We start from the raw sequence: 12,984 nt of genomic DNA, 5'->3' as shown, positions 1-12,984 counted from the left end.
AAGTTTAGTATTACGTACTAGCCGCGCTATACCTATTAGCAAACTTATAGTCAAAATCACGTCGTAGACTTTAGGTAGTTATACGTACGGTAAGTATAGCATATATCTTACGCCTATAAAAGGGCTAGTATATAGAGCTTAACACCGCTACGCTTACTCTTAGAGGTTTATAACCACTAATAGTACATTTTATCCTTACCCTCTATAACGCTTATTTCAATCTTAAAATAATATTTTGAAAGTCCTCCGTCCTTATAGAAATAAGCGAAGGGTAGTACCGTAGCTCGAGAAACAACTTGTTCGCTATTAATACGATGTCGTCGTAATGTCGTAGTCGTCGTAGTATCGTGCTCGTCGCGTATCTACGTACTCGGAATAGGATTTACCGCGCCGGAGTAGCTACTAAGCGAGCTAATCCCGAATTTCTACGTTCTTTCTAACTAATTAGACGGTAGCTCGAATTTGTTAGCGATAGCTTTTATTCTAAAGGCCCTCTTCCTAAGTACGGACCCTCGAAGAACACCCTACGCACCCTCGAAGAAGCAATAGGGTGACAGAATCTAATTGTTGTTCTCGCTACGGGAGCTTTACGGACATGCTCCATTCACTCCGGCTCGCAAGCTCGCCTCGTTCACTCACGCATGCCCTTCAAGCTACCCTTCGCTCAATAATCTCATCTTACGCTGCAAGGTTATGCCATCTTTCCTTGGCTTCGCAGTGCAGGTCACTGCGCCCACGCCACAAGCTTCGCCGCACCCCAGCAATCGCCGCACCCCAGTGACTTTTTATCAACTTGATTCTTTTCCCAATGTGTTCGCAGCTATCTGTTTCCACATTCTGCATACTCATATCGCGTAAAAACACGTTGTGCTGCCGAGAGGTTGGTGTTGACGCTTCGGCATGGGATTTTGGTGAGAGCCCCACCAAAGCTTCATGCGCCCGTGTCGAGATTCACGCGTTTCTTGCTTTCTCACCACCTCACCACATACAACAACACACCATGGAGCCCACTATAGTGCCCACAGGCTCTCAAATTCTGTATTCGCGATGCTATTCTGAGCAATTTGAGCTACATATCGTGTATTTTGAGCGTGCGTGGCAATTGATACAAGCCAGCAACACCATGTGTCGGAACGCGAGAATCCGAGCTGGGGTGCGGCGATTGCTGGGGTGCGGCGAAGCTTGTGGCTGCGCGCACCTCCCGGCTGGGGTATTGCTAGGATCTAGGTGTTTTGAAGACAACTACTCCATGTTGATTTTTAAAGCTGTCCACATCTCACCCCGAGCTCAACACCTGGCTCCTGAAACAATATTCTACGCCACAATCGCGCTCATCGTATCGCTATTCTGGCATCGATACGGACTGCTGATGCCTGGATTCAGCTGCAATCCCCGAGAACAATCAGAGTTCCCACCCCCGGAATGCTTTATGATTACAGTAATGACTCGACCGCTTCCCTGAAAGGCCAAAGAGATACATGAGAGATTGCCGCCACCATAGGACGCATCATCCAAACCTCGCCTTCGCTGTAGCACTACAGACTACAGATCGCACCAAACACTCACTCAGTCAACAAACACACAGACGCTTCTCACATTGTCTACTCACTCAGCATGAAGTTGACATCCTTCATCGTCTTCGCCCCGGCGGCGCTCGCTGCAGCAACCCCAGGAGCCGCTCCTCAGTCTGGTACATCGAAACCGCTCCGCTTCAGCGGCATGTCCATACGCCCCGCATCGCCTATCGACTCCGGCTCTATCAACGCGAACGGCGGAGAGTTCTGGATTGGCAAGCCCACCAAAACGAACTGTCCGAAAGATACACCAGCTGTCGCCGACGCTTGCAAACATGCAAACAACAAACAAACCATCTTCGACTACCTCAACGCTCAGCCTACATTGTCTCTCGACGTCGGCGTTCCCGGTGGCCAGCAGGTCTATGTCAACAAGGACACAGGTCGACTTAGGTTCACAACTGCGCACAGCGCTCATCAGGACGGCACGCCCGAAGCGAAAGGCTTCTCCATTGTGCACGACGCGAAGTTTCAGTTCGAGAAGAAGGACTGGATCGCGTGTCCAGAAGGACCGAAGGGCACATACAGTGTGTATGCCGCTGCCTACAAGAAGGCTGACAAGAAGTGCTTGGGCTTCACTTGGAACGTGATCAAGCTTGACGACAAAGTGCCCAGCGCATGGCAGTACAACTAGATTGTACATTGCCTGGCCGGGTTGCCAGCTTCCACTATAAACACTACCAGGGACTCCTTCGCTGGCGCGCGCATACTGTTTCGAAGGTTTGAAGGACCACAGGAATTGAGCGACATGTGTAAATATTATGTTCTTCATAATCGACCGCAATCAATCTGTTCCATGCAGCCCCTCTGCCCCCCCCGCTTATCGTGCATGAAAATGGAGACTAATGGACGCCATCGCAGCATTGAAGTCATTCAGCTGACTGATGTGCTTGTCAGCTCAACACGAAGCTGGCGGCCGGACGTGGTATATATTGAGATGATGCCTCCACGTTCTACGAGACATACTACGTTGACTATCTTGCACCATGCAAACAGTCTTGGCACTTCTCGCTGCGACAATACTTGGCACGGCCAACGCAGAGGTTGCGGATTATGTGTAAGTACTGTGGAGCTGAATGTTTTCTGGAAATTCCACTGATCACCGTGAAGTGTTGTGGGTGGAGGGACCGCAGGCTTAACGGTCGCTGCTCGCCTGAGTGGAGAGCCGGGTATCAGCGTCACCGTTATCGAAGGTCAGTGTCCTTGATTCTACCGTGGTCATGATCACTAACGCACGCACCCAGCTGGAGAGGACCGATCAGAAGACATAGAGGTCCTGGCACCAGCTCTCTTGACCACACTCTACGGCAATCCAACATACGACTGGAACTACCACACCACCGAGCAGGAACACGCCAACAAGCATGTAATCGCACATCCTCGCGGAAAACAACTTGGTGGCTCTTCTGCGATCAACTTCCTATGGTGGACGCACGCTTCGCAGCAGGACATCAACAATTGGGGTCTGCTCGGTAATCGCAATTGGACCTGGGATGCATTACAACCCTTCTATCGCAGATCAGAACGATATATTGAGCCGCCTCTTGCTACAGCTGAGGCATTGGCGACGGACTATATTGAGCTTGATCTACATGGAAGAAGCGGCGCTGTCATCAATGGATTCGCTGATGTCTACACGCCTTTCGACGAAGCTTGGCCGAGGACGTACGAGAATCTTGATCTAGGCATTCGATCGGATCCCAGAGATGGCCTTGCGCTGGGTGGCTATACGAATCTGGTCAATTTGGATCCTGAGACTAGGAGTCGGAGTTATGCTGCTACGACATACTTGCGTCAGGCAGAAGGCCGATCAAACTTCAAAGTCTTGAAGAGTGCGCACGCTCAAAGGATCCTCTTCGACACGACCGGCAGCAAACCACGAGCCACGGGCGCTTCATGCATTCAAAACGGCACCACGAAGGTAATCGCAGCACGGAGAGAAGTCATCTTAAGCGCCGGAGCCTTTGGATCGCCGCAGTTGCTGGAGCTCTCTGGCATCGGCAACTCGACCATCCTCAGTAAGCACGGCATCAGAACCATCGTAGAGAATCCCAATGTTGGCGAGAACTTACAAGACCACGCATACATCCCCCTAGGCTTCGAAGTCCGCGAGCCTGGCATTTTCACCCTAGACGACCTCGCCAACGAAACTCTCTTCGACCAATCCTACGACCAATACATCACGAACCACACGGGCTGGCTCGCCTCCAACAGCGCAATGTCAGCGCTCCTCTCACTGGATCAGATCATCGGGAACGACAGTACGAGTGCCGACCTCAAAGAGACTATCGACCGATACTGTTCCCCTTCCCACCACTCACCATCCACCCTATCTCCCGACCGCAACACCATCCTCTGCAACGACATCCACCACGAAGCCATCGTCCAAGAATTCGCCTTCCCCAGCGGCATCAACCCCCAATCCTCCAACGACAGCAGTACCCTCTTCTCCGCCATCACGGCCGGTAACTTCTTCAGCATGCAAGGCGTCCTCGAACACCCCTTCTCCCGCGGGAGCGTCCACATCCAATCCTCAAACGCATCCGTCTACCCACGCATCGACCCATCCTACCTCTACCATCAGCTAGATCTCAAGACGCTTGCCGTCATCGCACTCCACCTCCAAATCGTCGCTCAAACCGCACCGCTTAGTGGTTTGCTGGTTGGTAATGGGACGGTCTTTCAGCCTGGGTATTATGAGCTTACGGGTGAGAATGCGGAAGGCTGGGTGAGGGACAATTTGCAGAGCGAGTATCATCCTTCGTGTACGTGTGCTATGTTACCGAGGGAGAGGGGTGGGGTTGTGGATGAGAAGTTTAGCGTGCATGGAGTTGATGGGTTGAGGGTGGTTGATGCTTCGGGTTTTCCGTTGATTCCGAGGGCCAATTTGCAGAGTTTGGTGTATGCGGTTGCTGAGAGGGCAGCTGATGATATAAGGGGGGGAGAGGGGTGTGGAGAGTGATTGCTGATGACAAGAGTAGACAAGCTTCATTGCGAAGGTATCTGATCGTCCTCACGCCTCAACCACCCATTCTCCCTTCAGCTCGACATTGAATGAAATGTGGAGATAGGGCTCCTGTCCCGTCCTGCTAAAGAGCTTGAGATGGAACGTGTTCAATTCCTCCTCTGCTTGCTCTGCTATGGTAGTCTGCCTTGTCTGCCAGGGATCGGCCTTCGACACAGGGACATGCGCCAGAAATCCAGAAGCCTCAGGCGCCAGAAGACACCACGGCCCATTCTCGTCGCACATAAGATCGATATACTCCACGCGGTGCTCTTCTTCCTCTCCATGTCGCAGAGTCAGAAGGAACATGCGGCTGTCGTTGACCTCGGCGTCGATGACCTTGACGTAGGGCCCCTTGGGGCGGTACTGTCATCTTCCCAGCGGGTTTGTATTCTCTGGAATGTAAGTTCCAGCCTCCTAGAGATGCGGATTGGACTCTTCTGGGAAGGAAGAAAATCTTCTGCACGGATTGTTGCCATTGTTGGGAGACTTGGGCGACGATGGCTAGATCGTGCGAGGAGACGTGAAGTAGGATCTCTTGAAAGAGTTCATGGACTGCGAGGACTTGATGGCATGTGTTGGAGCGCTCTGGTTGCTCTGTGGGCTGCTCGAGATCCATCGTCTCGAGATCTGTTGTGCTTGGACTGGGTTGACGAAGATGCCGACTGCATAGTACAAAAGGCGACCTTTGAGAACATTGGTCGCTGGTAAGCTCTGGAAATGTATGCTCTCCAGTCCAGCTGTGGTATCTGTCAGATCACAATATCCGCAGAGGACAGCAGAAACATCCGCACGATGTGAGCAGGAGCGATAGCTACTGTCGTAGTACCAGAACGATGGAACGCCCCTGAGAAAGCCACGTGCCCATCGCGTGCGATACAGCCTTGCAGGCGCCACATCGCATGTGAACATGCTCAGTGTCAATTACACTCCACTTCGTTCGTCTCTGCGGAGGCTGTCATCGTACATAGGCGATGTTTTCCACGAATGTTCCTGCCCTTGTCCTTCGGGCCTTGACAGCTTGGCAGCTGACGCCTGGGCCGAGGCATTGCAAGACGTCACTTCATTTCCTCTCATGCATATATCAACTTGACGCCTAACAATCTCGAGATTGATCGTATTCGCAACATGACCACAGCAGGGACGCCTCGACCATTCCGCATCTCCATTACAGACTCGAAGATTCAGACTCTTAACGCGAAGCTTGCTAACGCAACACTTCCAGGTAAGCCTGCAAAACATCAAGGCTATCAGATATCATGCATTGCATATGCTTACTAGGTCTACAGATGAAGTCAACCATGCAGACTGGTCAATGGGAGCTCCGCTCGCAGACGTGAAACGACTCACACACCACTGGCAACACAACTTCTCTTGGCGTCGTGCTGAAGAACAGCTAAACAGCTACCCTCAGTTCACATCGCAAGTCAAAGTGCCAGCCTTTGAGGAGCTGGAGATTCACTTCATACATCAACGCTCTCAACGTCCCAATGCAATCCCACTACTGTTTATACATGGCGAGTGACTTCCGCAACAAGCCCAGGCTAAATGCTAACTCACTATCGTTCGGCAGGTTGGCCAGGCTCTTACTACGAGGCCCTCAAGCTTCTCCCACTCCTGACAGACTCAAAGGACCCGAGCATCCCCTCATTTCACGTTGTAGCACCAAGTCTACCAGGCTATGCTTGGTCTCAGTACCCTACGTCAAAGAAAGGCTTCGGACTAAAGCAACATGCCCAAGTCCTCCACGGCGTAATGCAAGCATGTGGCTACGAGTCAGGATACATCACTCAAGGGGGCGACTGGGGAGGCTTCCTTTGCCGCCTACTAGCCCACCTCTATCCCAAAAGCGTCAAAGCAGTCCACACAAACTTCCCCGTCCACAGCTTCCCCAAACCTTGGAAGAATCCACTCAGCTTCGCACAAGCAATGGCAGACATGGTGCTGTCGAGCAAAACACGCGCAGACTTAGCCCATACCCAGCAATACTTCGCCGAAGGCGACGGATACCTCAAACTCCAGGACACAAAATGCCAAACACTCGCCTATAGCCTGACGGACTCCCCCACGGGACTAATGGCCTGGATCTACGAAAAGCTCCACGACTGGAGCGACGACTATCCCTGGACTGAAGAAGAGGTCTGCACCTGGATTTCCATCTATGCTTTCTCCCGCGAGGGACCTGCGGCGAGTACGAGGATATACTGGGAATCTAACCACCCTATCGGAGAAGGATCTGTGAGTAGGATGGACGTGATCGATATGTACATTCCGAATGTGCCGCTGGCGTTGGCATATTTCCCACAGGAGTTGGCGAGAGTGCCGAAGTGTTGGGCTTGGAGCAATGGGCCGGTAGTGCAGCAGAGTACGTTTGATGTCGGTGGGCATTTTGCTGCGTTTGAGGTGCCGGAGTTACTGGCTGGCGATATAAAGAAGTTGTTCGCGAAGGGCGGACCTTGCGAGGGAGTTGTGGTAGGGAAGAAAGGATTCTGATCGTCGATGGCTAAGATATGCACAGTCGTCAGAGTACTGCCGTCATGGCTATCACGACAACTCCCACCGTGGGCGCCCCATTACCTCGAAACCCCTTCTCCGCCAAGAAGTCATGCGCCACCTTGAATGAATCCTGCGCCGGGTGGAAGTAGTTCATACTATGCGCAGTCCTGTCCGCGATATGATACTGTAAGTCCTCAGAATTCGGAAAATACGCCCTCGTCCTCGCCACCTTTTTGTCTTCACCTTCCCCTCAATCCGGCACCGGGAAAGCATTGCAGAAGACACCATACCTCTTCCCGGCCATAGCCATCACAGGGCCAGTGAAGTTTTCCGCGAGGCCGTACCCGTATAGGACTGTGATCACCTGCATCAGAGGAATTACGTCTTCCGTGTCAAAACCATGCTGCAGGACTGCCTCGTCGTAGTCTCCCAACGTATGAGAGGTGTAGAAGAAGGTCCGACGGGACTCGACGGTGGGGAGGGTTAGGAAGAGGAGGTCTTGGAGCGTGTGGTATTTTTGGGGTTTGAGGAGAAGGGCCGAGAGGGGTGTGCTGGCGATGAGGCGAGGCGCGAAGGCGATCAAGCCAGTTGAAAAGCCGGTCAGGATTAGGGCATCGGCGTCTTTGGGGTGGTAGGTTGCCAGGGCGTTGCCTTCGACTGCACCGTGGGAGTGGCCTGCGAGAGTATCAGTGGTTATTCTCTGATCGCACAACGTAGGACAATGCTGTCTCCTGCCTCCCCCTAGGCCGAACCAATATCACGATGTCCACTTCAGCGCTAAAAGTGGGAGTGACGCTCTGACGACGAAGATCACCGTAGAATTACCGACTGAGATGACCTTATCAGCTTTGGGCATGAATTCTGCCAGCGTACCAGCTCTCATCTTCAAAATAATCTGATGAAGCACTTCAAATCTCATAGTTCGCTGCGCGACGAAGAGCCCATGCCAGTACTCCTTATTGTACGACACGCCGTGGACGAAGACTTGATAGGTGTTGGCTCACTCTGGGACGGATGCTGTTGGTTCGCAGTGGCGCATGGAGATGTTAAAGTCGCCCTAATCGCACAGAAGAGCATCAGCTATATTCCAGTAGCGCGCGGCGCTTGCTCAGCGATCGATCGTGAGGGACGTGGGCTCCCGTACTTTTCGTACTTGCAGACTGAATTTGATTTCCGACAGTGCCCGTGACCGCACCAGCCGTATCAGAAAGAATCGAGCCCAAAAAGTTGACCGCAGCTTCCGGCGAATCGAAATCTGTAGGCGGAACAGGAATGATGTACGTCGGTGACTCTGCATGTATGCTAGCCATGAAGTCGTTGCAAGCCCCATAGGCCTCCATAATCGCGGGAAAGCATCCCAGTATCGCCAGCTTGAGGTGCATCTTTGCTCATGTAGTCGGTATAGGCGTGGAAGAGGCTGCCTTGTCTTATTAGCAAAGTGGTTGGCTCCCCCCAGGGAATAGAGGGAGGTCATGAGCTTGATATACCATGCCAGAAGCTTGTCAACGACCGGGCGCCGTCGATCATGTGGACGAAGCATGTTCACTCCGCCCCGCTCTTCTGTTGTGCATAAAACTGCGTCGCGTCTACAAGCACCGCTGGAGCTCAGAAGGTGTTTTGAATTGTCCCGGTAACGCGTTGCCTTGTGTGTTAGGTACAAATTGTGTTGTATATATTGGCACAGACCCAGTTCATGGCTATCGTCAATCAAGAGAGTACCGACATTACCGAACGATCTGATTGGCGAGTCCTACGAACAACGTTGTACGGTGTTTTCCGGTGCCCAGATGGCAGACGGTCCAAAGTGTCGTCGATCAGTTTTCTGCGCTTGGAACAGCTCGGAGACGGTAGCCTCATCTTCGCCGTGCCCGCGATCGCCAGACGTTGGATATCTCCTAGTAGTATGTTGGACTATGCGACATCAAAGATTCCCTCCGGTTCTCGGTTAGCACGCAAGGCGGCGGTACTTCTTGGCACCGATGATAAGTATGACTTTGACAAAGATGCGACGACTGAATCGTGGCCTCCGACTTGTCGCCATGAGGAGAATAAGCAGCACCACTTACCTTCAACGGAGCAACATCCTCCGTGCAGCATATCGTCAGGAGGTAGGCATCCAGCCACCCGGTGCATCATGAACTCAGCGTTATTACACCACTACTCAATGCTCACCACCGGGTGTTCAGCTGTATATAGAGCCACTTCTTCTGTACGATAGAACGGACCTAGTATCAACCGAGCAATGCATCTATCTGCCTGAGAGCAAGGAGATCCATCCATACCTAGATCAATCACCTCTTCGCCCTAGTCCTCGCAGTGGTTCGCGTAGGCTTCACCACCTCCTGCTCACTCGACTCGTCATCGTCATCATCATCATCCTCATCCTCTGCTGCAGTAAAGTACTGGCTTCTAACCGGCGTGACCTTCTGCGTAGCACGAGAACCCCTCCTACGGGCTGCATGGGCTTTCTTAGCTTGCGGCGTGACGATGACTTGAGGCGAGGCTGGTCGATAATCTTCTTCGTCTCCATCTGATTCGGCGTGGTCAGGTTCGGACAAGGATGACTCGTCCTCATCTTCGTCTTCGGTGGGCGGCGTGGGGGCGACTTTGCGCGCTCTGGGCTTGCGCTGCGCTTTGGCTGGTGGTGTGGGCTTGGGATTCGTGGTGCTAGACCTGGCGGCTTTCTTTGGAGCTTTGGCGGTGTGTGCAGACTTGGCGGGTGCCGTATCATCAACATCCATTACCACTTGTTCGTCACCAACTTCGTTGTCCTCCACTTCCTCGTCAGAACGTGCTTGAGCCTGATGCAAAGATTGCAAAGACATAGGGGTGACTGGCGTATGATCCGTGGCGGCTTGTTGCATACCTCGAGATTGATCCGGGTCTTCTTCGACCAAAAAGCCACCGTCGCCACCATCAACATTGGCACCGTCCTCTTCTTCATCCTCATCATCAACCATGAATCCTCCTCCCTCATACTGAGCACGATGTTGCGGCACTTCCTCCTCATCATGTCCAGGCTGAAAGAATCCACCCACACCAACGTCGTGGTCCTTCGGCGCCGAAGGGAATGCGCTCTTCTTCCCCTTCCTGGCGAATGGATTCGTCGCGTCGGGATCAGCGCCATCCATCGTATACTCCGCCTTCATCCTATCAATGATACGCAGTCCCATCAGCATCTTGCGCCACCAATGGAGAGCTGCCGCTGTGCGTTTCGTGTCCTCCTTGCGCTGCTGCTCGGCCTTCATCTCGCGCCACGCCTCCTTTACTTTGGCAGCATTCTCTTTGGCGACCACGACCCCGGTCAGTACAGGCACGGCACGCTGCTTGCCGAACTCGAAGCCTGTGCATGCTTCAGCATAGTCCACCTGCAACTTCCGGCAGATCTTTGCCGAGCCTTTCAGCGCCAAGTGTACAGCACCTGCGGGCACCATGGTCTTGACGTAGACGTCCATATTGCCGAAAGCGTTCTTCGGGATAACCCCGTTCTCGATGGGAGGCGGTATGATCCAATCTGTTTGGTCCCAGCTGTAAAGACCTTGCTGTAGCTTCTCTCCATGCTCTTGAAGATGCTCTTCCATCTCCCGCTTGCGGGTGAGTGTGACACCACGGACTGGCACATGCTTCAAGGGCTGCTCGGATGCGTTGATCGCACGGCCTTCTTTGTGCCATGTCTCCACAGTCTTGCAGACTACAACATCTTCACGGCGGAAGACGGGATGCTCTGTAGTCTCTTTACCTTTGCCTTTGGCCGTGAACGTCTTCACCGGCTCAGCGTCTGGTAGTATGGCTTCTTCACGGCGAAGATGCTGCTCGAGCACAAACTCAGCAGACTGCTTGTACCACTGCAGACTCTCCTTCTCGACCTCCTTCTCTTCTTTGGCTTGCTTGAATGGCTTGAGATCTGTTTGCTCCTCGAGATCGTCGGCTGTAGTACGCTTCTTCTGCGGTCGATCGTAGACGGACATGACAGTTTGAAACCAGTCGTAGTTCTCGTAGTTCTTGACTTTGCCCCGTTTGTTGTATACTGGCACCTTCTCGGCTGGCATGCGCACTCCTTTGGTCTTGCCAGGCAGCTGATGTTTCTTGAGATACCGCACGGTCACATCCTTGGCTGATCCGTCTGCTGCGAAAGCTATGGTGTAGCACATAGCCTGTTTAGATTTATCCGCGCCCTTGCCTCTCGGCTCGAAGGTCTGCAGGAGCTCATCATTGGATGCGATCGTTGAAAGCACGATCGGGTCGACAGGTATGAACTTGTTAGTCGCTGGAGAGCACACCTCGGTCCAGTATGTAGGAAAGGCCATATCGCGGTCATACTTTCGTGTTGGAGCCTTCGGCCTCGCAGGTGTCACATCGATGACTGATAAGTCGTCACTGTCATCGTCTTCCAGGATCACCACAGACTCAGCTCCTGAAGGTGGCTCTGATAATGGACTATCCGAGTCGTCCAGACTGATCGGCTCTCCTTTGTTACCACGTACAGACTTCCGAGCAGGCTTCGTCGGCTTCGACTCGCCGATGCTTGATCTGGGCTTTCCAGCTGGCTTCTTGTTCGTCTTCTTAACCGGGGACTTCTCCAACTTCTCATCAGCTTCTGACGTCGCAGCTTCCTTCTCAGCCTTCTTCTCCTTCTTCGTCTTCTTCGGGTCGGCTTCCTCTGACTTGCTCCAACCAATACCTGCTGGCTGTAGATTCGACACCATCCTAGTCTCCAAGCCAAGTCCTCGCAACAACGCTACGAACAGTTGACCTCCCACATCTCTTGAGCCTTCACAGCTCTTTGCCAGTTTGCGGAAAGCCTCGAGCTTCTCGATCCGTTCGCCATGATCGTCAGCATCATTTCGATTATTATCCCAGGCCTTGATCTCCTCTCGTAGACGCTTCAGCGGCATGTACCCTCGCTTTCGAAATGCCGGTGCAGTCACTGTGAACCTCTTGCGCCAGTACGCAGTCAACACCTTCAGCAACCTGAGCAATGGATCTCCAGCACTCAGATTCGGCACACCCTGCTCCGAGTGCTGTGCCTGGTATCCCCAGTCCCGTGCCTTGCTGGTGTCCTTGCCTTTCCGACCTTTCCGCCTATTCTTCGCAGCCGTTTCTCTCTTCTTCGCTTCCAGCTCTTCCGTGCTCAGCGTACCCATCGCCTCTTTCCAACGCGTGACTTCCCCTTTCACGCCATCAGTCAGGCTATCGACCAAAGTCTTCTGCACCTCCTTATCGTTCAGCCACGAGTTCCGAACGGTGTTGTGCCACATGAGCGACTGAACATGAAGCTTATGTGTCAAGATCCGCACCTGTCTCTCCCGCTTCGATGGCCCTTTCTTGCCAGTAGCGAGCGAAACCAGAGGATCCTCATGGGTGCCGTCATCCTTCATCGAGACTGAGATGTCACCAATCTCTGGCTCGGGCTTCGACTCCATTGATACATTCGATGGCCCAGCACCAATGGCATCCTCCCAGTCCATCTCATCTTCACTCGCATCATCTCCACCCTCTTCTTCCTCAGCTGTCGGCAACGTCTTGCGCTTCTTGGCGGGTGGGACATCTTCGAACTCATCGCTGTCGACTTGGCTGGATTCGTCATCGCCGCTGTTCTCGTCTAAAAGCTGTTTCGTCTCCTCAACAGATCGTACCGGCTTCTGCGGTGTATCTGCTGCTTCAAAAAGCGTTGCTTTGCCCCGTTTCGCAGCAGGCTTTGATGTTGCTTGACGCTTACTTGGTGGCGTTGGTGCTGGCGAATGCTCGCGTTTGCGGAAGCCGACGGGAGGCATCGTAATGTTGTATGGCGATTGGAAGGAGACAGCCCATTCTGTGCTGTACAACAGATCGAAGAAGAAGTGTGCATGTAATTCGTGAAAGTACGCGACAAAGAGAACGCGATCGTACCTGACACTAGGCAGATAATGA

General features: G+C 52.9%; 6 protein-coding genes across 6 annotated transcripts; 3 read left to right on the top strand and 3 right to left on the bottom strand.

Annotated features, from left to right (window-relative positions):
• Nucleotides 1-1,614: 1,614 nt before the first annotated feature.
• CLAFUR5_14688 (Ecp32-1) lies at nucleotides 1,615-2,208 on the top strand (the record flags this gene model as incomplete). The annotated part of the gene is made up of 1 exon (XM_047913836.1): nucleotides 1,615-2,208. One exon carries the CDS (start codon nucleotides 1,615-1,617, stop codon nucleotides 2,206-2,208), a length of 594 nt encoding a protein of 197 aa, XP_047759857.1.
• A 352-nt stretch (nucleotides 2,209-2,560) lies between these two features.
• On the top strand, nucleotides 2,561-4,536 carry CLAFUR5_08360 (GMC oxidoreductase family protein Mala s; the record flags this gene model as incomplete). Its single annotated transcript, XM_047907508.1, has 3 exons — nucleotides 2,561-2,631; nucleotides 2,685-2,767; nucleotides 2,819-4,536. The coding sequence occupies 3 exons, from the start codon at nucleotides 2,561-2,563 to the stop codon at nucleotides 4,534-4,536; spliced, it is 1,872 nt and encodes a 623-aa protein (XP_047759753.1).
• A 51-nt stretch (nucleotides 4,537-4,587) lies between these two features.
• Nucleotides 4,588-5,197, bottom strand: CLAFUR5_08359 (uncharacterized protein; the record flags this gene model as incomplete). The annotated part of the gene is made up of 2 exons (XM_047907507.1): nucleotides 4,588-4,944; nucleotides 5,045-5,197. The coding sequence occupies 2 exons, from the start codon at nucleotides 5,195-5,197 to the stop codon at nucleotides 4,588-4,590; spliced, it is 510 nt and encodes a 169-aa protein (XP_047759313.1).
• Nucleotides 5,198-5,706: 509 nt separating this feature from the next.
• CLAFUR5_08358 (Putative epoxide hydrolase) lies at nucleotides 5,707-7,071 on the top strand (the record flags this gene model as incomplete). The annotated part of the gene is made up of 3 exons (XM_047907506.1): nucleotides 5,707-5,803; nucleotides 5,868-6,095; nucleotides 6,152-7,071. The coding sequence occupies 3 exons, from the start codon at nucleotides 5,707-5,709 to the stop codon at nucleotides 7,069-7,071; spliced, it is 1,245 nt and encodes a 414-aa protein (XP_047759445.1).
• A 253-nt stretch (nucleotides 7,072-7,324) lies between these two features.
• On the bottom strand, nucleotides 7,325-8,456 carry CLAFUR5_08357 (uncharacterized protein; the record flags this gene model as incomplete). The annotated part of the gene is made up of 2 exons (XM_047907505.1): nucleotides 7,325-7,749; nucleotides 8,219-8,456. The coding sequence occupies 2 exons, from the start codon at nucleotides 8,454-8,456 to the stop codon at nucleotides 7,325-7,327; spliced, it is 663 nt and encodes a 220-aa protein (XP_047759165.1).
• Nucleotides 8,457-9,365: 909 nt separating this feature from the next.
• CLAFUR5_08356 (DNA repair protein rhp42) lies at nucleotides 9,366-12,848 on the bottom strand (the record flags this gene model as incomplete). Its single annotated transcript, XM_047907504.1, has 1 exon — nucleotides 9,366-12,848. One exon carries the CDS (start codon nucleotides 12,846-12,848, stop codon nucleotides 9,366-9,368), a length of 3,483 nt encoding a protein of 1,160 aa, XP_047759164.1.
• Nucleotides 12,849-12,984: the final 136 nt, after the last annotated feature.

This window comes from Fulvia fulva, chromosome 3, assembly GCF_020509005.1.
Source record: "Fulvia fulva chromosome 3, complete sequence".
Classification (NCBI taxonomy): Eukaryota; Fungi; Ascomycota; class Dothideomycetes; order Mycosphaerellales; family Mycosphaerellaceae; genus Fulvia; species Fulvia fulva.
The sequence above is the reverse complement of the archived record's forward strand: the minus strand, read 5'-3'. Positions and strand labels throughout refer to the sequence as shown.